The 21,695-nt window shown below is 39.2% G+C and overlaps 1 protein-coding gene across 1 annotated transcript; it reads right to left on the bottom strand.

The window, feature by feature from the left end:
- Positions 1–2,063: 2,063 nt before the first annotated feature.
- On the bottom strand, positions 2,064–10,041 carry LOC125782240 (E3 ubiquitin-protein ligase TRIM35-like). The gene is made up of 6 exons (XM_049465732.1): positions 9,451–10,041; positions 4,349–4,444; positions 3,557–3,787; positions 3,369–3,391; positions 3,163–3,281; positions 2,064–2,823 (listed from the first exon to the last, which is right to left on the bottom strand). Exons 1-6 carry the CDS (start codon positions 9,850–9,852, stop codon positions 2,288–2,290), a joined length of 1,407 nt encoding a protein of 468 aa, XP_049321689.1. The 5' UTR covers positions 9,853–10,041; the 3' UTR covers positions 2,064–2,287.
- Positions 10,042–21,695: the final 11,654 nt, after the last annotated feature.

The following is a 21,695-nucleotide window of genomic DNA, read 5'->3' as shown; positions in this document are numbered from 1 at the left end:
TGGGAACAACAGAGGGTGTGCCACAGGTAACTGCCACCTGGCCTAAATATAGCCCCAGGTAAGATTACCCAGCCAATGAACTAAAAGCACTCAAAGCAAATAGATGGTAATTAGACACAGGAATTACACCGCCCACAGCAGGCTGACAAGAGAGGGAAAAAGGATTCGCTAGATGTTTAAAAAAACACGTCAGTTAAAGTAGAGAAATACTGTCAATTTCCAAATAAACAGTAATGTTTTAATGACCCAGAGCTTTATTTATCCCAAATACTTCCAGACTACAAAACAAAATACTCATCCTGCTACATAATCTTACACAGCACATTTCAACTGCAGTGAATTATTTGTTTGAAATAGTAATTCTAAGTAGTTAATTCAGAAGTGCATCTGGAGTAAATAATTATAATTATAATTTAATAATCTATACAGGTTTTAAATTAAAGTTAATTTACACGAGGTGTTGAGCAGCAGGATTCAATTCTCCTGCTGTTGATTCACCTGCTGATTCTGCTGTGTGGAAGTTTCTAATCACTTTATTTGGGTAGAGTTCACCACATATTGTGATTAAATATTACCTAAATTTAGCAGCTGAGACAGTAAAAATTAAGGTAAAGAAGTACAACTCTCCTATTGGCTCCTGGCATCATTTATTTGTAATAATTTGCATAATAGGCACCTCCCCCAATCCTCCCTCACCATAGGTGTGCAGTCTTGTCTACCAGGATTAACTTTTCTTGGTTTAAATCAGTTAAATTATCTGATTAAACTCACAGGGAGAGTTCACTGTGCACATTTACTTAATAATAGAAATAAGTTCTACTTGTAAAATAGAAATAAAAAGTATTTAAACAGTTTTTTTCAGTGCAGTTTAAAGCCTGTCCTCAGACAAGTTCCACCTCCTGCCACCAGAGGGAGGCAGCGGCTGACTGGCAAAGTCCATCAAGCCCAACCCCTTGGAGGAGGACGATACAATGTCTCAGAGACCCATCAATATATTTGATGGTTTCTTAGTATGTATATGTATATTTATATTTCCTGAAATCTCTTCTGTTCTGTTCTCTGTGCTGCTGTAACTCTGTAAATTTCCCTGCTGTGGGATTAATAAAGGATTATCTTATTTTATCTTAAACCACATCTATACCATACGCCCCCAAATCCAGCCTATAGCATGTTTATAACCATTAATAATCAATGATTTAATAGATACTCAGGTTCTAGCTTTAGAATATGAATATCTAGAGCATATTTACTAAATTCTTTCTTCATGTAATGGATTATTTTATAGAGTAACACAGTCTGTTCTGTAGAGTTCTGCAGTAAAACACACCACAACTGCTCTTTTATATATTTATTATATTACACTGAATGGAGAAGATTCATCTTTACTTACTTTCAAACGTTTTCAAGAACATAAAACCAATTTTACTGCACATTTATTAATGATTATAACATTATACAGATTAAAACACACAGGAAACTGCAGGAAATTAATTTATAGATGTGCCCAGAACCAAAAACAAGCTGTTTATAAAAAATCAAGAATGAAGAAACAATAATCAATTAATTTAATAATCAATAATGTGTTATAGTTAGACACAATATAACCCAGCAACACCCCTAAATACACCCCTAAATCAGAAAAGATTTTAAAGTGAGGAGAATAGAAACTAAAAAGTAGAATTTCTTCTAATTCCTTTGTGTTTTATTTGATTACAGAGATCATAAACGAGTGTTGGGGGCGTTACCACTGATGAGTAATGAGTGGGCGGAGCAACTGTACTTTCAAATTGAGGAGGAAAACATTTAGTCCTATTTTAGTGATCTATAGGTGAGCAGTGAACCGTGCAGCTTGATTTAGCGCATATCAGTGTGTCTTTGCTATCGTAACAACGGGAAAAGTACACCTTCCACGGCTCAAAGCACGCAAAAGACATGTATTAATTCTCGTAAATAATTAGGGGTGTGGTTAAGCAATGCAGGAGGAAGGAGTGAAAAAAAGAGTGTTGGTGGGGTGTAAGATAGCAATGAGCATTACGACACTCCTTAATGAGAGTGTAAGATAGAGCCCACAGAATCAAACCAAACTGATTCACAGATACACTGATCTGAACTGATTCACTGATTCACAGATACACTGATCTGAACTGATTCACTGATTCACAGATACACTGATCTGAACTGATTCACAGATACACTGATCTGAACTGATTCACTGATTCACAGATACACTGATCTGAACTGATTCACTGATCTGAACTGATTCACAGATACACTGATCTGAACTGATTCACTGATTCACAGATACACTGATCTGAGCTGGACTGATAGTTAGAGAGTTAGAGGTAAAGAAGAATGGAACGAGTGTCTCAGTGAAAGTGTGTGTGATGGTGTGTAAGTGTGTGTTAGTGAGAGGATCAGAGAATGAGAGTTTTCCTCTGTTCCAGTCCAGCTCAACTCTCACCCTCCTCACTTTCACTGATACTGAGAGAACAGTGGGCTTCTGTGGTGTAGACCTGAATCCATATTTACCATCACAACACCACAGAAACCACACTCCTCTCCTGGAGAATATATCTCCCTTCCTCTCAGCAGATTCTAACATCACTCCCACAAACCAGTATTCATCATCTCCAACTTCAACATCCCAGCAGTGAATTCCTGAGTTAAAGCTCTCAGATCCAACAACACAGAACCTATAATCACCATCAAATCTCTCTGGATTATCAGGAAGCTGCAGTTTATCAGGACTGAGTCTCACACTGATCAGATCTTCAGATACGATGAGATTAGAACCAGCAGAGTTCAGATCCAGAGTTACAGGAGCTGCAGCACACACACACACACACATACACACACATACACAAACACACACACACATACACAAACACACACACACACACATGCATGCACAAACATAGTACTCTGATTAACACACAAAATATCTACAATTTGTACATTTTCTACAAGCTGTACACTGACTACTTTACACTGTATCAAAGAGTCGTATCTTCAGTGTTTCCCATGAAAAGATCTAATAAAATATTTACAAAAATGTGAGATTTACGAGACAAAGACACGGCAAAAGTCACGGGACACAACACTACTTCCTGTCCCATGACATGTGGCGTGTGAGTGCATGTGAGAAGAGAAAGTGAGACTCACTAAACTGAAGGATCTCCTGCATCTTCTTCCAGACGCTGAACTTCAGGTTGGACAGATGTTTCTCCACGTTGAGCAGAGCTCCTGATTGGCTCTCTGGATCCTGCAGTGTGCACTGGGTTCTGGAAGAACATCAGAACCCGTTCAGTACTGCTGTAGCTTTGGGTTCAGAACCACAGAGAGAGAGAGAGAGAGAGAGAGAGACTCACCTTTCCACTGTGGTCTTATAGTTCTGTAAAACAATCAGGGGAATATTAATGAATTACATCATAATTAATAAACTACACATCACTTCCACACAGTGAAGATCAGAGATTATTCACAGATCAGATCAGAAGTGTGTAAACCATCAGAAATCAGTCTGATGATTCACTTCAGTCTGACTGATGTTCCTCACCTGTAGGAATGGAACGTCTTCAGCTCCCATCTCCTCTTCTACGCCTCTGATAGTGTCTGATAGTGCTGATATCTCTCTGCTCATCTTCTCAATCTTCTCCTTCATCATCTGACTCTTCTGCTCCTCTTCCTCCCTCAGCGCAGTGATCCGGGCTGCCTCTTCATCTCGTAGAAACTGGTGAAGCTTCTCAAAGTCCTCCTTAATCTGATTCTCTGTGCATCGGGCCTGAGTCTGGAAGGAAGGAGCCCATCAGCCAATCAAATACCAGCTATTTTACCTCAGTAGAGCTATTCTAATCATTCATTTACCTCAGCAGTGCTGTTCTAAACAGTGCTGCCCTCAAGATCATGCAGTATTCTTCAACAAGACAATGCTAAACCACATGCTGCACACATTACTAAGACATGTCTGTGGAAGAAGAGGGTACAGGTACTGGACTGAACTGTCCCCAATCTCATGTTTGTAGGAATTATGGGAGAAAATAACACCTGAAACTCTTTATCTCTTGGTATCTTTTAAGTGGAAATGGAAACATTATAAAGTGGTAAATGCTTTACTGTTCCATCTTTATTTGGAACGTGTTGAAGGTCTGAAATGCAGGAACGAATGTATAATGAAGTAAAGTTCACCAAACAAAACATGAAATATATTGGGTTCATGCCATCTGTAATCAAATAAAAGCGAAAGTAAATGTCAGAAACACTGTATATTTAATGTGTTTTATACTGTCCTACTTCTGATTTGGGGAACTAATTTCAGAATCATGATCTCAGAAGATCTTCTCATTCTTACCTTTATATGATCTGCAGTCTGATCCCAGTTCAGTTTACACTCTTTAAAGATCTCCAGTTTCTCCTTTAGGGAATTCAGAGTAGTTCTGAGCTCCTCCTGAAACACATCCACACACTGGATTAAATATTTAACATTTTTAATATTTCAGCAGACACACCAACAAATCACAGTATATTTACCTCAGCAGTGCTATTCTAATCATGAATTTATTTCAGCCATGCTGTTATAGTCACATACATAGCTTTATATGTAGCTTAAGCTAATCCTACCTTAGCATTGCTATTCTAATCATAAATGTTCCTGAGTAGTGCAATTTTAGTGATGAATTTAGCTCAGTTTTGCCATTTTAATAATAATTTTCCCTCACAGTGCTATTCTAATAATTCATTTAATTTAGCAGAGTTGATTTAGTCATAAATTTATCTCAGCAGTGCTATGCAAGTCACATGTAGGTAAATAATTAAGCTAAAACAACTAATGTTAAGGCTAAGTTAGCTTAGCAATACTATCTTAACAGTACTATCCTAAAACAGCTCGTATCTTTCAGCTGTAAAACAGCCAGTTAGTAAAGAGGTAGTAAACTATGCTATGTGAATTATTAAATCACAATTCAGACATTAACACATTTAGTAAACACTGTGTAAATAATAAAACACTAATACAACAACATCCTTATTTACTGTTAGCCCTTTTCCACCAGAGTGGAATGTGGAACCTATTTCTGAACCATTATTTCCACCAACAAAACTCGGTTCTGGATCCTGAAAATCTAAGAGTCTCAGGACTACAAGGAACACTCATTTTTCAAAATGGCGACGCTACGTAAAGTAAGTTACGGTTTTCGCTCAATCTAAGCGAATTTAAAGGTTTACCTTATATGTTACTGAAATTGTTGTAAAAACAATGTTTAAATCTGCTTTACTGGGATTTTTGTTAGTAACACCCAGTGTGGTGCTTTAAAACTCTGTGTAATACTATACTTTAACTACATTACCCAACACCAGTGTTCTGACCAGTGGTGTTCCCCAGCAAACCGTGTTTCTCTAGTGTATTTTAAATGTAAAAATACCCCCAAAAACAACACCATATTTAAACATTTCCCCCCAGAATCTCAATAGGATATTTGGAAGGCCTGAGTAATATCTCAGGGTTCAGTTAAAGGAACTGAGGTGATTGGAAACCACATATATATATAAAAACTGGTGGTAAGAAGCACGTATTGATGGGTAGCACAATTGGACAGAACACTGTGGAGAACATGGGTGTGTAATCTTATTTGTAAAAGTCCAGCGTCGCTGCAGGTTCAGGTAGATTCACACCTGTTTTTAATTGCTAATTTTAATGGCTCAGTGAGCTTTAAGCTATATAAGTTCTGCTTTGTTGGAATAAAACTTGCAGTGACCGCGTGTTTTTCCTGGTATGATGTTACACTCTGGGTTTCATTACTGTTTTTATTTATTGAGGTGTTTACTGAATACTCTCAAAATAAAACATATATAGTGTTGAGAGAGTTACCTGACAATTATTCCCCATCATTCAGTTGTGCTTGACCTTATGACGTATATATTAAATATTAAATATACATACAATTTACATTATACATTAACTAACAGCACCACATAATGGATGAGCAGCTAATGCTTGTAATTTACTCAAAATCCTTAGTTTTTGCCCCAAAGTTACATATTCATATCAGTTAACATGTCAGAATCACCAGAATAAAAAGTTCTTTAGTCATCGATTACGAACAACACAGTCAAAATGATTAATCATGTGGTCGAATAATCCAAATGTATGGTTTTACATTGCAGAATATATAACATTAACTTTTATTAATATATAAAATACAGTTCTGTATACATATCAGATGTTCGTTTCTGAAATCACAGCACTTGTGCACAGATTATTGTGCTTTATATCATTAAACACAGATCAAGAATAACATTATGACCAACTGCTTCTTTCTATCCATTTTTCAGCTCCAATGAGCAAATAGGAGACTTTAGTTCTATAGTTCTAATAGTTTATTGTTGTATAAAATACAGTATAATTTTAAACACTGTGTTCACTCTATTACACACTCCTACCTACAGCTGATTCACCTTATAGATAAAGAAAATTAGAGACAAGCTCTGGATCTGTTGCTGCACAGTTTGTGTTGGTCAACTTTTGGTTGTTAACTTATAAAATTGCCTCGTTTTATATAATTAAATATAATAATTATATTAAAAAAATATTTGGTCATTTTTGTACAGTCTAACATTAATGATAATTACTTTCTTTACATCAGGATATTCATTTTCTTGTTAATACCGATGACTGATGTAAAATATACAAAATCCAATAAAATGATTTAATGAAAATTAAATATGCTAGGCATGCAACACTCTAATGTTAAGATGAACGTAATTCCATAAACACTACAAGTAGTTTAAACTATAGTACAGCATAAGATATTTTATACTGATTAAATAAAAACATTTTTACGGCAAGAATAATGAGGTGAGATATATATTTACAGCAAAAAATCAGAAAGGAACAGCTATAATGCAATATACTGCAGACACAGTAGATGGCAGCATGAAAGTAAGTTAGATGGATGTTCCTGTAGTTCTGCAGGACGCAGACAGATACTCTAAATTTAGTTCTTATCTAGAACCAAAGAATAGTAACTAGATATTTTGGTGAAAAGGGCAAACAGAGTTACCAAAACACCCTTTATCACAACCAAACCTGTTCAATCCTCCAGCAAATAACAGTATAAAATAAATAAAACACTATTTCTAATCATGCATTATAAATGGAAATATTCAGATTAATATTAACAGTAATTCTAATCATTAAATAGGTGTTTTATCCAGAGAAATAGTGTAATAATATCTAACTTTTACTGTTAGAGCGCTTAGCTAGCTTAGCTAACGCTACCTCAGCTACACTGACTGGTGGAGGAACGGTTACTATAAACACTATTCACAGATTTATGACTTTAATACTAAAGTTTTACACTGTTTATCTGAGTTTAATTCAGGAGAGAAACACGGCGCTACGGTAGCTAAACTGCTGGGTTAAGCTAATGCTACTCAGCTAGCTTCCTGAGCTAAAGGCTAAAAACACAGCCCCAGGCTAGCCCTGCACTTCTGCAGCTTCTCCTTTAGAGTAAAAATCTCTTCAGAAAGAGAGAAAAATCTCTGCATTTCTACCCAACTTTAATATTAATCATCATATTTATCTTCATGGAGAGTCTACACCCCATTATTACAGCTAAACCTTCCCCTCAGGTAGCCTAGCCACAGCGCTAACCGCTAACACACCACACTGTGTGGAGCAAGATCAGATTATTGGTGAAATTTCATCTAAATGAATACATTTATGAGATAAATTTGCTGTATTTTAGACTGTTTTACGCTGATACACATTTTATAAAAGCAGTAATCCAGTTTATATCGCTTTACGTCGTGTTAAAAACACCCAAACCTGTAATAAAATCACAGTTTTACACAGACTCTCAGGGTTAAGACAGTAAATATTGTCCTATATTGTCCATTTTAAACTGTTTTTAGCCATAAATATTTTACATTTCTCTCATTTAGTTTCTAAATTGTGATTAAATGTTGGATTTAACTGTGTACAGAATAACTGAACTGAGGTAAATTGTAAACTTACATGTTTAGTAGAGGTGTGCCATATGCAATAATATCACCCAAAAAAATGTGCACGATAAAAAATCAATATTACAATACAATACAATATTTCTAAAGGCAGTATATTTTGTATTTTTATTTAGTGTATTTATTTACACTTTTTATTTGCAGTTTACATGCATGCACTGCATATGCTACAGATGTATTTTACAGTAAGTTTATGTTTTCACCTTTCAGTTTAATGTTTATGCTAATGTTTGGGAAATAGACAAAAATGTATAGAATCTTCTTGTTTTTACTGAAATTAATTCTTCTTGAAAAGAAAAAACAATGTTTTTCGTAATGCCAAGAATATCGTTATCAAACAAAAACTCTGAAATATGGTGATACTACTTTTACTAAAAATAAGGTATGGTCTGGTATGATGCAGATATTACACATATATAACTTACAGAATAAACACAATAATATTTAAAGCAAATATAACACTTATAGACCTTACATTTTAGCTTTCAGCCAGCTGTATGCAATTACTGTTTTAAACATTCTTTATTAAAGTAACAGGTTAAATAAAATAAATAAATAAAATCTATTGAAAATAATAAAAATTTATAAAAATGAGCTTCAATCAGTAAATATTAAAATAGCACAGTCAGTGCTGTTTTTATGTCTGACTGTAAACAGGCAGAGAGGAAATAAGACACTGCTGGGATGTAAAACGAAGCAGTAAATTTTATTAAAATAAACAACAAAACTACAAAATAAACAATAACCAAGGGGATAGAGCTACACACTATAGTTGGGCAAAACTAGAAACAAATATAAAAACTGGCAAAGTAAACTGGACTGGGCCAAAGGAACAGGGACTAAGTAAACAAGGAATAAGTGAAACTGCCAAAACAATATAACCAGTAAGTAGTACAGGGAATGGGGAAAAACAAAGGGAGCACTAGACTACAAAATAGCAAACAGAAAACTGCTAAGCAGAGCTTAGGAAAACGTCTAGACTAAGAAATTAAACTGGGCAAACAAACAAAACAAGAAATAAAACAGGTATGGGAGTCAGGCAGGGAGGAGTCCAGGGAGGGTGGGGGGGGGGCTTGGCTGGATGGGCCTGACAGTTGTTTGGTCCCTTTTCAGCATTTAGGTAAATACGTCAGCATATAAATATCGGTTTGAAATATCGTTCATTGTGCATCCCTACAAAAAAATGTAATCCTTTCTAATTACATGCTAAAATTTTACAGATATTTTCTATTTTCCTTCATATTGTTGCTATATGTTTAGCAACCTAAAACTCTACATTTATTTTTCTAAATACAATATTTAAAGCCACATGATTAGTTATAAAACATGTTTCTGGATCTGTATATTCTGAATTCTCATTATTTCAAAAATTAGGAATTTGACAAAGAAACAAATCAAAAACTCCTGCTGTACAGCTGTTCACACTGATTTTACCTTGCAGTCGGTTGCAGCTTCATCAATGGGGCGGAAATTATGGCCTGTATGGTTCCTCGAGGTTTGACACACCAAGCACACGGGCTGCTGATGATCCAGACAGTAGATCCGGAGGTTCTCTCCGTGCAGACTGCAGAGTGTCTCAGAACCGGCTGAAGTTCTCCCACTTCTCTCCTGTAAGAAGTTCTCACACAGGTTCTTCAGAGCCAGGTTTACTAGAGGAGAATCATTTGAAGATCTTCTCCTACAAATTGGACACTCTCTGGATCCTTTAGACTCCCAGAACTTCTGCAGACACTCTTTACACACACTGTGGCTACAGTTCAGAACCACAGGAACCGTGAAGATCTCAAAACACACAGGACAGGTGAGATCCTCCACTAAGAAAGATTTAGAAGCCATTTTCTTTCACTGCTGCTCCTTCCTGTTACAACACTCAGACTTTCACTTTCAGGTGTGTGAAGGTTCTCGCTCTCTGATCTCAGGTTCTCTTCAGATTCTACAGGTGTGTTTGTAGATCCAGGTGTTGATCAGTTTCCTTCAGAGGAATTCTCCAGAACATTAGCTAAAAACTGTCTGACCGTTTCTTCAAAAAGTAGACGTCTGAACACACTCTGCTCCTTTCACTCAATGCTCACACTGCTCACTCCTCCCCTACTCACACTGTTCACTCCTCCCCCTACCTGCTCTATTCACTCCTCCCCTACCTGCTCTGCTCACTTATAAATAAATGGTAGAAAAACTTCACTAGAACTCAGGGATATGATGTTTAATAGTGAAAGTAAGAGCTTTACCACACAATGTAGTGAAGGGAATTGAATGAATTAAAAGGGACTAAACAGCTTTGTAGCTTTAAGAAAAGCTCTTATCAGTGAGGAAAACCAGTAAAAACAGCTTCAGTTTGTTAAAAAGGGTAAAGATCAGACTCTGAATCAGGTCAGGTGAAGATCTGATGAGTCCATTTTTATCCTGTTTCAGAGTGATGGAGCATCAGGGTAAGAAGAGAGGCAGGTGAAGTGATTACCCATCATGTCTAGTGCCTACCGTACAAGCCTGTGGGGGTGGAGCTATGATCTGGAGTTTCTGCAAAGAATGAGGTCAGCTGACTACCTGAATATACTGAAGTACCAGGTGATTCCATCAGTGGATTTGTTCTCTAATTCTGGTGTATGTCCTTTAGACTCTCAGTTCTGTTGCTGCAAGTCAGTCCAGTGTTTCATCATCCAGGTCCATTAAACCACGAGTGCCATTCGGTGACCAGAATTTGGGGCAGCTGGTGATCACATGTTCCACTGTTTGTGATGGGTCCTCATGTTCAAAGCACCGTACTCCTGTTCTCAGGGGATTAAGGGTTGTCCACTCTGGGCAGGAACATCTGTTGGATCTCTGATGTATTGATGAAGTGTAGATGGTCCTGCTTCCTTCCACTGGTCTTTCCATCTTGCCTTCATCCAGGAAGCCTTGGAGATGTCAGCTGGTGTTGTGCAGAGCAGTTTCTGGGCATGGGTTGGGGATTTGAGGCTCATGTGCTGTGAAGTCTCTGTGATGGTCTTGTGGAGGAAGTGGGATTTACTCATCTGTGCTTTCTGAGCGAAAACCAGCATGGCTGCTTTTCTCTTCTGATTCCAGAGAGGACAGGCAGTTGATAGGTTGGGGTGGCTCATAAGCTTCCAGAGTGTTAAGCTCCACATCCAGCTTCTTCACATGGAGGCGTATCAGTGCAGCATGGTTGGTGGTTTTTGCCTTGACAATGTCCAGGTGTTGCTTAAAGGACAGTGTTCTGTCTACCTTCACTCCGAGGTACGTCAGGGAGGGCTCGAGCTGTAGCTGGGCATTATCAACCGTGATATTGATCTTGCAAGTTGCTGACCTACCAGTCAGCTCGTTCAGGATCTGCCACCCCCGTCGGCTGGTCAGTCCAGTGTTGCCTACGCTTCTCAGTTAACCTGCAGAATAAGTTATCTGCTGCATTGTCCCTGTCTTCACTGGTCTTAAATTTTACATGGGCACAAAGGAGAATTTCACAACCCGCAGGGAGTTTTTATTCATGGCAGCAGCCAGCAGCATCTTGCAGTACAAGTCGTAGGCATCATTTAGGGCAAAGAAAAATGTACATGGCTCCTTTGGGTCAGGAGTGTTGCAGCTACCACCAGCATATAGAGCGGGGGATGGTGGAACCAATCTGCTGGGTGGTGGTTTGTAGATGTTGACAATTGTGATGTCATGCTCTTTCATTGATAACCATTCTGTCTCTGCAACTTCTGGAGATTGTCCTTCATCTGACCAGGCCATGTCTTTGAGGACAAATGTCGCTATGCCATGATGTTTGTTGGCAATATGATCAGCAAAGGTGTGCCCAGGAAATCTCAGGATGGGTTTGACGGCTATTGGCTCAAGTATGTTCTAAAGCCACAGCTCTGTAAAAGACTCACAGCTTGATTGCAGTTGTTGCTGCTAAGGGTGGAACAACCAGTTATCAGGTTTAGGAGGTAAATACTTTTTCACAGGACTGTACGTGTTCTTCAGACCTGTCTTTTATTTGTTGTTAGCGTGAGCTGTGTTAACTCAGGAAAACAGGTTTATCTGGAGTATTGCCGTAGCTTCTTTCAGTACAAACACACTGTAGTTATTCATCAGTCTGTCAGCTACTTTTTGCTAGTAGAAAGGAATGGGACATTGCATACTGGGCGTGTCCTCCTGTCACTGGCAGCAGTATGTAGTGTGTAATGATTGGCTGTCTGGCCACAGTGTTAAAGAGTAAGTTAACCCTTTCTCTGCTGCTGAATACGGCTTTAGACTGGCTGAAGGCTACAGTTCCTACTCTAACGTAGCTCTACTCCACTGGAAAAGGAGGCATCTGTACATTTTACAGTTATTAAAATTATAAGAGGTTAACTGGCTCTAACTCATCGCTCAGCCTGGGGCATGTACCCAAAGTCTTTGAACAAGAATCCAAATCTTAGTATCTGCAGGCTGTTCCTCTTAGAGGTGCCTGAATGTACCTGAGTTCAGGAATCCTCAGGTGTGTTAAACAGACAGGTAAACAGAAAACCACAGCAGCAGCAGAACGTCCTCAGAGCAACATTCCACAACCGGTTCTCCTCACACAGGGAAGTGAAAGACAGTAAATCCCTGCAGTGTAAATAAATGCATCTCCAGAAGCTTCACAGAGTAATGCTGGAACTGACCCGGCACTAGACCACTAGTCCTAACTTCCACAGTAAAACCCCAAATCAGACAAATCAGGGACAGTATGGAAACGTAACAGTTACAGAATGAACAGGTGTCCCAATACTTTTGTCATCATAGTATTGGTACTGTATGTCTTTCTCTTTCTGTTGTCTCGCTTTGTTACGAGACGCCGCTCAGGAATGCAGGTTTGATGCCACTTATGTTTCTTGTAAATCATCTCCATCATCTGCTGACTTGCCACAGACAGTAGGTACAGATCCCTCCCTCAGACGAAGTCTGCTGGCTAATCCTGCTGTGTACTGTCTGAGGTTCACAACCTAAATACATATTTGTTGCACTCCTGTATGATGAGCTAATAAATATAAGCTATATAGATCATTATTATAGATTCAGATCTAGAATTCGGTAAACACATATCTAATGCCAGGTTCACACTACAAGATTTTAGCATAGTTTTTAGTTGCAGACAGTTTTTTGTTGATCACAGACAAAAATTCTGCTCTGAGGCTTTCAGCACTCACACAGTCGCGTATTGTGAATGACTTTTCGCCGATCAGTCGCAGACGCCCGGCAAATATTTGGAATGCTAGATATCTGACCCAGTCGGCAACTGGGAGTCAGGAGCAGCAGCTACAAACTGCCAATGGAATTACTGAGAAAGAAAAAAAATACACGGGTCCAAAACACATCTCCTGCATTACTAGAGCTGTTTATGGAGAGTCTGATCACTTCCTGTTCCCCTTTTATATCAGTAAATCACTGTTAAACTCTAGAGGGAGCTCACGTGTGAGTCATCTATGAATGGGGGTGAATGTAGCTAAAAGCCAAAAACTTTAAATTAAAAATAATAATCAACTACTTGTTCTGAGTATTTTTTTTATTTTATAAAGTAGAATAATGTATTTAACTAAAAAAGCCAGGAAAGCATATCTGTATATTTCCGTTTATTTACAGAAAACAGATTTTACACTGTAAAGCTTGTATGGTAGACAGCAGTGAGATGGGCCGGTATCCCTTTGGGTCATCGCTTGGCTTGTTCGGCTTCTGCAGGGATATTACCTTTGCACAACACCAGATCTAATGCAGCTTTAAGTACTAAAGGCATGCAGAGAGGAAATAATAGAGTTGCCTTTTTGCTTTGGTGTTTTATGTATTCAGAATGGACGCTGTCTATACCTGGTGCCCTGCCAGTCTTCAGGTGTTGAATTGCCAAATAGGTTGGAATCACACCCTGAGGTCCTAAGCAGCTCATGGACTCTTGCTGATGTCTTGTCTGCATCGGGGAAACGGCCATTACTCAATAGGAGGGACACAATGGAGTTTGCAGTGATGGGGACTGTACAGGAGTTGTTAACCTACCAGTCAGCTTGTTCAGGATCTGTAACCACCTGTCGGCTGGAATGTGTGAAGTCGACTGACTCCACCGTCTCAGTCCAGCGTTTCCTACGCTTCTCCATTAACCTGCAGAAAAGGTTATCTGCTGCTTTGTCCCTGTCTTCACTGGTCTGTGATTCTGTATAGGCATAAATGAGGTTTTCACATTCTTTGTCGATAGGAGTCGTAGGCATTGATTAGGTTGTTGGGATACAGGGAAGTAGACCGGCAGCTGGTTTGCTGACTTGTTTGGTGAAGCCGGCCCAGTTTTTTCTACAAAAGTTCCACGTCTCCTCATCCCTCCCTTGCAGAGTCTGGACCATAGATGGAATAGTGATAAGCGATGGTCGATGGAGTGATCGCGGAAATATGTCCTGGGTGCGTCTTATAGGGACTGGCTGGTTTTTATTCCATTTTGCTGCAAATGCCAGGTTTGGATTGGTGGTACTGTTCCATCAGGCAGAATAAAATATACATGGCTCCTTTGGGTCATATAAGAGTGTTGCATCTAAAGTCAAGGCCTAGTTCACCAGGACGTCACCATCACTGCTGGAATTGCTGTAATCTCAGTCTGTGTGGTGAATATTAAAATCACCAGCATATATACAGCGGGGGCTGGGACGACTGGCAGAGATGATGGAACCAATCTGCTGGGTGGTGGTTTGTAGATGTTGATTGTGATGTCATGCACTTTCATTGATAACCATTCTGTCTCTGTACCTTCTGGAGATTGTCCAGCAGCTGACAAGGCCATGTCTTTGAGGACAAATGTCTCTATGCCATGATGTTTGTGGGCAATATGATCAGTCAAGGTGTTCCCAGGAACCCTCAGGATGTTCTTGTTTCCATATGGCACATTGCTTTTGATGGCTATTTGCTCAAAGATGTGAGTCTTGGCAGTGGTGAGACCTTCAGTGTTGAGCTGGAACAGCTTGGTCCATGGGCTTTAGTCTCTGATGGAACAGGATTATATTTTAAGAGGACAATGTCAGGATTAATGGGTTCAGATTGTGAAAGAGTGCAGGGTTCAGGGAGCATGAGATCATTATCTTCACACATGGATTCTCCACCACAGAGTCCAGACTTGAACCCCGTTGAGAATCTTTGGGATGTGCTGGAGAAGACTTTGTTCAGTGCTCCAAACCTCCATCATCAATACAAGATCTTGGGGAGAAATTAATGCAGCTCTGGACAGAAATAAATGTTGGGACGTTGTTGCAGAAGCTTGTGGAAACGATACGATATGATATAATACAGGCGATACAATAAAAAGTGTGTTAAAGTGTTCTGATACCCTATAAATATACAGTAATATAATGTTTTCTGAAATAGATGTGTTATCCTACGTTTGTAAGGTGTTTCCTTCCATTCTGTTTCTGTTTCTAGCTGCACTTCCATGAACTGTTGTGGTTGAGTGTTTGTGCTTGTGCTGATTCACTACTGCTTCAGGACCTGGAAGAATTGCTGTGATAAATGGAACCATGAATTCTTCTGTCTACCTGAAGGAGAACGTCCGGCCATCTGTTCCTGACCTCAAGCTGAAATGAACTTGGGTTCTGCAGCAGGACAACGACCCAAAACACACCAGCAAGTTCAGCTGGCCTAGTCAAAGTCCTGATCTGAATCCTATTGAGATGCTGTGGATGATCTTAAAAAGGAGGTTCATGCTGGAAAATCCTCCAATGTGGTGGAATTACAACAATTCTGTAAAGAAAAGTGGAACAGAATTCCTCCACAGCTCTGTGAAAGACTCACTGCAAGTTACTGCAAACGCTTGATTGCAGTTGTTGCTGCTAAGAGTGGAACAACCAGTTATCAGGTTTAGGAGGTAAATACTTTTTCACAGGACTGTACGTGTTCTTCAGACCTGTTTTTTATTTGTTGTTAGCGTGAGCTGTGTTAACTCAGGAAAACAGGTTTATCTGGAGTATTGCCGTAGCTTCTTTCAGTACAAACACACTGTAGTTATTCATCAGTCTGTCAGCTACTTTTTGCTAGTAGAAAGGAATGGGACATTGCATACTGGGCGTGTCCTCCTGTCACTGGCAGCAGTATGTAGTGTGTAATGATTGGCTGTCTGGCCACAGTGTTAAAGAGTAAGTTAACCCTTTCTCTGCTGCTGAATACGGCTTTAGACTGGCTGAAGGCTACAGTTCCTACTCTAACGTAGCTCTACTCCACTGGAAAAGGAGGCATCTGTACATTTTACAGTTATTAAAATTATAAGAGGTTAACTGGCTCTAACTCATCGCTCAGCCTGGGGCATGTACCCAAAGTCTTTGAACAAGAATCCAAATCTTAGTATCTGCAGGCTGTTCCTCTTAGAGGTGCCTGAATGTACCTGAGTTCAGGAATCCTCAGGTGTGTTAAACAGACAGGTAAACAGAAAACCACAGCAGCAGCAGAACGTCCTCAGAGCAACATTCCACAACCGGTTCTCCGGTTCTCCTCACCGCTCACACTCACACAGGGAAGTGAAAGACAGTAAATCCCTGCAGTGTAAATAAATGCATCTCCAGAAGCTTCACAGAGTAATGCTGGAACTGACCCGGCACTAGACCACTAGTCCTAACTTCCACAGTAAAACCCCAAATCAGACAAATCAGGGACAGTATGGAAACGTAACAGTTACAGAATGAACAGGTGTCCCAATACTTTTGTCATCATAGTATTGGTACTGTATGTCTTTCTCTTTCTGTTGTCTCGCTTTGTTACGAGACGCCGCTCAGGAATGCAGGTTTGATGCCACTTATGTTTCTTGTAAATCATCTCCATCATCTGCTGACTTGCCACAGACAGTAGGTACAGATCCCTCCCTCAGACGAAGTCTGCTGGCTAATCCTGCTGTGTACTGTCTGAGGTTCACAACCTAAATACATATTTGTTGCACTCCTGTATGATGAGCTAATAAATATAAGCTATATAGATCATTATTATAGATTCAGATCTAGAATTCGGTAAACACATATCTAATGCCAGGTTCACACTACAAGATTTTAGCATAGTTTTTAGTTGCAGACAGTTTTTTGTTGATCACAGACAAAAATTCTGCTCTGAGGCTTTCAGCACTCACACAGTCGCGTATTGTGAATGACTTTTCGCCGATCAGTCGCAGACGCCCGGCAAATATTTGGAATGCTAGATATCTGACCCAGTCGGCAACTGGGAGTCAGGAGCAGCAGCTACAAACTGCCAATGGAATTACTGAGAAAGAAAAAAAATACACGGGTCCAAAACACATCTCCTGCATTACTAGAGCTGTTTATGGAGAGTCTGATCACTTCCTGTTCCCCTTTTATATCAGTAAATCACTGTTAAACTCTAGAGGGAGCTCACGTGTGAGTCATCTATGAATGGGGGTGAATGTAGCTAAAAGCCAAAAACTTTAAATTAAAAATAATAATCAACTACTTGTTCTGAGTATTTTTTTTATTTTATAAAGTAGAATAATGTATTTAACTAAAAAAGCCAGGAAAGCATATCTGTATATTTCCGTTTATTTACAGAAAACAGATTTTACACTGTAAAGCTTGTATGGTAGACAGCAGTGAGATGGGCCGGTATCCCTTTGGGTCATCGCTTGGCTTGTTCGGCTTCTGCAGGGATATTACCTTTGCACAACACCAGATCTAATGCAGCTTTAAGTACTAAAGGCATGCAGAGAGGAAATAATAGAGTTGCCTTTTTGCTTTGGTGTTTTATGTATTCAGAATGGACGCTGTCTATACCTGGTGCCCTGCCAGTCTTCAGGTGTTGAATTGCCAAATAGGTTGGAATCACACCCTGAGGTCCTAAGCAGCTCATGGACTCTTGCTGATGTCTTGTCTGCATCGGGGAAACGGCCATTACTCAATAGGAGGGACACAATGGAGTTTGCAGTGATGGGGACTGTACAGGAGTTGTTAACCTACCAGTCAGCTTGTTCAGGATCTGTAACCACCTGTCGGCTGGAATGTGTGAAGTCGACTGACTCCACCGTCTCAGTCCAGCGTTTCCTACGCTTCTCCATTAACCTGCAGAAAAGGTTATCTGCTGCTTTGTCCCTGTCTTCACTGGTCTGTGATTCTGTATAGGCATAAATGAGGTTTTCACATTCTTTGTCGATAGGAGTCGTAGGCATTGATTAGGTTGTTGGGATACAGGGAAGTAGACCGGCAGCTGGTTTGCTGACTTGTTTGGTGAAGCCGGCCCAGTTTTTTCTACAAAAGTTCCACGTCTCCTCATCCCTCCCTTGCAGAGTCTGGACCATAGATGGAATAGTGATAAGCGATGGTCGATGGAGTGATCGCGGAAATATGTCCTGGGTGCGTCTTATAGGGACTGGCTGGTTTTTATTCCATTTTGCTGCAAATGCCAGGTCTGGATTGGTGGTACTGTTCCATCAGGCAGAATAAAATATACATGGCTCCTTTGGGTCATATAAGAGTGTTGCATCTAAAGTCAAGGCCTAGTTCACCAGGACGTCACCATCACTGCTGGAATTGCTGTAATCTCAGTCTGTGTGGTGAATATTAAAATCACCAGCATATATACAGCGGGGGCTGGGACGACTGGCAGAGATGATGGAACCAATCTGCTGGGTGGTGGTTTGTAGATGTTGATTGTGATGTCATGCACTTTCATTGATAACCATTCTGTCTCTGTACCTTCTGGAGATTGTCCAGCAGCTGACAAGGCCATGTCTTTGAGGACAAATGTCTCTATGCCATGATGTTTGTGGGCAATATGATCAGTCAAGGTGTTCCCAGGAACCCTCAGGATGTTCTTGTTTCCATATGGCACATTGCTTTTGATGGCTATTTGCTCAAAGATGTCAGTCTTGGCAGTGGTGAGACCTTCAGTGTTGAGCTGGAACAGCTTGGTCCATGGGCTTTAGTCTCTGATGGAACAGGATTATATTTTAAGAGGACAATGTCAGGATTAATGGGTTCAGATTGTGAAAGAGTGCAGGGTTCAGGGAGCATGAGATCATTATCTTCACACATGGATTCTCCACCACAGAGTCCAGACTTGAACCCCGTTGAGAATCTTTGGGATGTGCTGGAGAAGACTTTGTTCAGAGCTCCAAATCTCCATCATCAATACGAGATCTTGGGGAGAAATTAATGCAGCTCTGGACAGAAATAAATGTTGGGACGTTGTTGCAGAAGCTTGTGGAAACGATACGATATGATATAATACAGGCGATACAATAAAAAGTGTGTTAAAGTGTTCTGATACCCTATAAATATACAGTAATATAATGTTTTCTGAAATAGATGTGTTATCCTACGTTTGTAAGGTGTTTCCTTCCATTCTGTTTCTGTTTCTAGCTGCACTTCCATGAACTGTTGTGGTTGAGTGTTTGTGCTTGTGCTGATTCACTACTGCTTCAGGACCTGGAAGAATTGCTGTGATAAATGGAACCATGAATTCTTCTGTCTACCTGAAGGAGAACGTCCGGCCATCTGTTCCTGACCTCAAGCTGAAATGAACTTGGGTTCTGCAGCAGGACAATGACCCAAAACACACCAGCAAGTTCAGCTGGCCTAGTCAAAGTCCTGATCTGAATCCTATTGAGATGCTGTGGATGATCTTAAAAAGGAGGTTCATGCTGGAAAATCCTCCAATGTGGTGGAATTACAACAATTCTGTAAAGAAAAGTGGAACAGAATTCCTCCACAGCTCTGTGAAAGACTCACTGCAAGTTACTGCAAACGCTTGATTGCAGTTGTTGCTGCTAAGGGTGGAACAACCAGTTATCAGGTTTAGGAGGTAAATACTTTTTCACAGGACTGTACGTGTTCTTCAGACCTGTTTTTTATTTGTTGTTAGCGTGAGCTGTGTTAACTCAGGAAAACAGGTTTATCTGGAGTATTGCCGTAGCTTCTTTCAGTACAAACACACTGTAGTTATTCATCAGTCTGTCAGCTACTTTTTGCTAGTAGAAAGGAATGGGACATTGCATACTGGGCGTGTCCTCCTGTCACTGGCAGCAGTATGTAGTGTGTAATGATTGGCTGTCTGGCCACAGTGTTAAAGAGTAAGTTAACCCTTTCTCTGCTGCTGAATACGGCTTTAGACTGGCTGAAGGCTACAGTTCCTACTCTAACGTAGCTCTACTCCACTGGAAAAGGAGGCATCTGTACATTTTACAGTTATTAAAATTATAAGAGATTAACTGGCTCTAAATCACAGTATTAAATAAAAGCATCTACTCTTAATTATAAATTTGAGTATTGTAATTGAGTATTGTAATTGAAGTGGAAGGTATAGGACAGTTTATTTATAGTCTTAAATTAATAAACCCAATAAATAAGTAAATTTGTAGCCAACTACGCCACCTGGACAACCCAGGAATTAAGAAAAATGACCCAAAACCAAATTCTAATCTACCAATCAAAATAGGTCACACAGGTTCAAATCACATGGTCTGTGACAGGGTTCTACTTAAAATTCAAATTTTAATAAATATTAAATTTTAACAAAAATCACAATAATTAAAAATAAATTTAATTAACAAAAAAGAACAAAAAAATAAATAAACACAATCACAGGGACAACCAAAAAGCAAATCCTAACTGCAGGCGAGAGGAGTCCCCACTACACAGCACACAAACACCACTTCCCCACCTCAGCAGCCTGTCACCCTCACAGCTCCTGTTCAGAACCAAAAAAACAAAACAAAGATTTAATCAAACAAACAAACAAGTAAACAAACACCAACATAAGTAAATTAAATACAAACCAACAGCATAAAGAAATAATCACGCTTACTGACCTTACAGGTTTTCTCTCCCGCAGCAGCGCGCAATTCAGGACACGGGAAGTATAGGAAAACAAACACACACACACACACACACACACACACACACACACACACACACACACACACACACACACACACACACACACACCACTCCACGCGCTGAGTCACGTGCAACGAGCGTTCAAGAAAAAAAAATTATAATCAGCTCCGTGAAATGAGCAACAGTTGCTGGAAAGACATGTGACTTTCCCGTCAAAATAAAAGTCCGCTTGTAAAATATTAAATTTAAAAAGAAATAATTCGTTTTTGAAGTGATTTTACCGAGAAGAAGGTTAGGTAAGACAGAAAAGAAGTGGAATTTCACTCTGCCACACAGGTTTGATTTAAATAACATCGTTTGGCTTACTAATTTAACAGAAAACTCCATATTGTAATGTACAATTCTGTGTTAATACACAAAATAAAACATGTTAGCAAATGAAAGTATCTATGCCCATTCTGTTTAATAAAACACTGTGAAAAATAAAATAATAATAATAATAATTATTATTATTATTATTATTATTATTATTATTATTATTATTATTATTAACATTATTATTATACAATGCAATAAAGACGTGAATGTGACAATAAGATTAAGAAGTCACATCACACTTTGAGCAATTTGACATTGTTTAAAAAAAATACACAACTTAACAACCAGCATTTTATACTTAAAGAATGGAAAAAAACTGAGAAGAAAGAGAATAGAAGAAACTAACATTTGGGTTGAGAAATACGTGGTATTATGAGTAAAAATGTAGTACATACTGTTAATTAATTATGATCTGAGTCTATAGTTTAAGGAATTTTAATGATAAATAATGTTTAAACATTTGTCATTTATTAACTAGTTGAGGCTTGTTCATACACCATTTTACAATGTTTG

The sequence above is a fragment of the Astyanax mexicanus genome, chromosome 1 (genome assembly GCF_023375975.1).
Source record: "Astyanax mexicanus isolate ESR-SI-001 chromosome 1, AstMex3_surface, whole genome shotgun sequence".
Taxonomy (NCBI): Eukaryota; Metazoa; Chordata; class Actinopteri; order Characiformes; family Acestrorhamphidae; genus Astyanax; species Astyanax mexicanus.
This window is presented reverse-complemented; position numbering and strand designations above follow the sequence as displayed.

Bases quoted from the DNA above. Each gene is read 5' to 3' on its own strand.
- LOC125782240 (XM_049465732.1), bottom strand. From the start codon at position 9,852: ATGGCTTCTAAATCTTTCTTAGTGGAGGATCTCACCTGTCCTGTGTGT. The intron at 4,445-9,450 runs GTAAAATCAGTG...GATGTGTTTCAG, and splicing joins AAGCTGCAACCGACTGCAAG to GAGGAGCTCAGAACTACTCT. The intron at 2,824-3,162 runs GTGAGTCTCACT...TGTGTGCTGCAG, and splicing joins GCAGGAGATCCTTCAGTTTA to CTCCTGTAACTCTGGATCTG.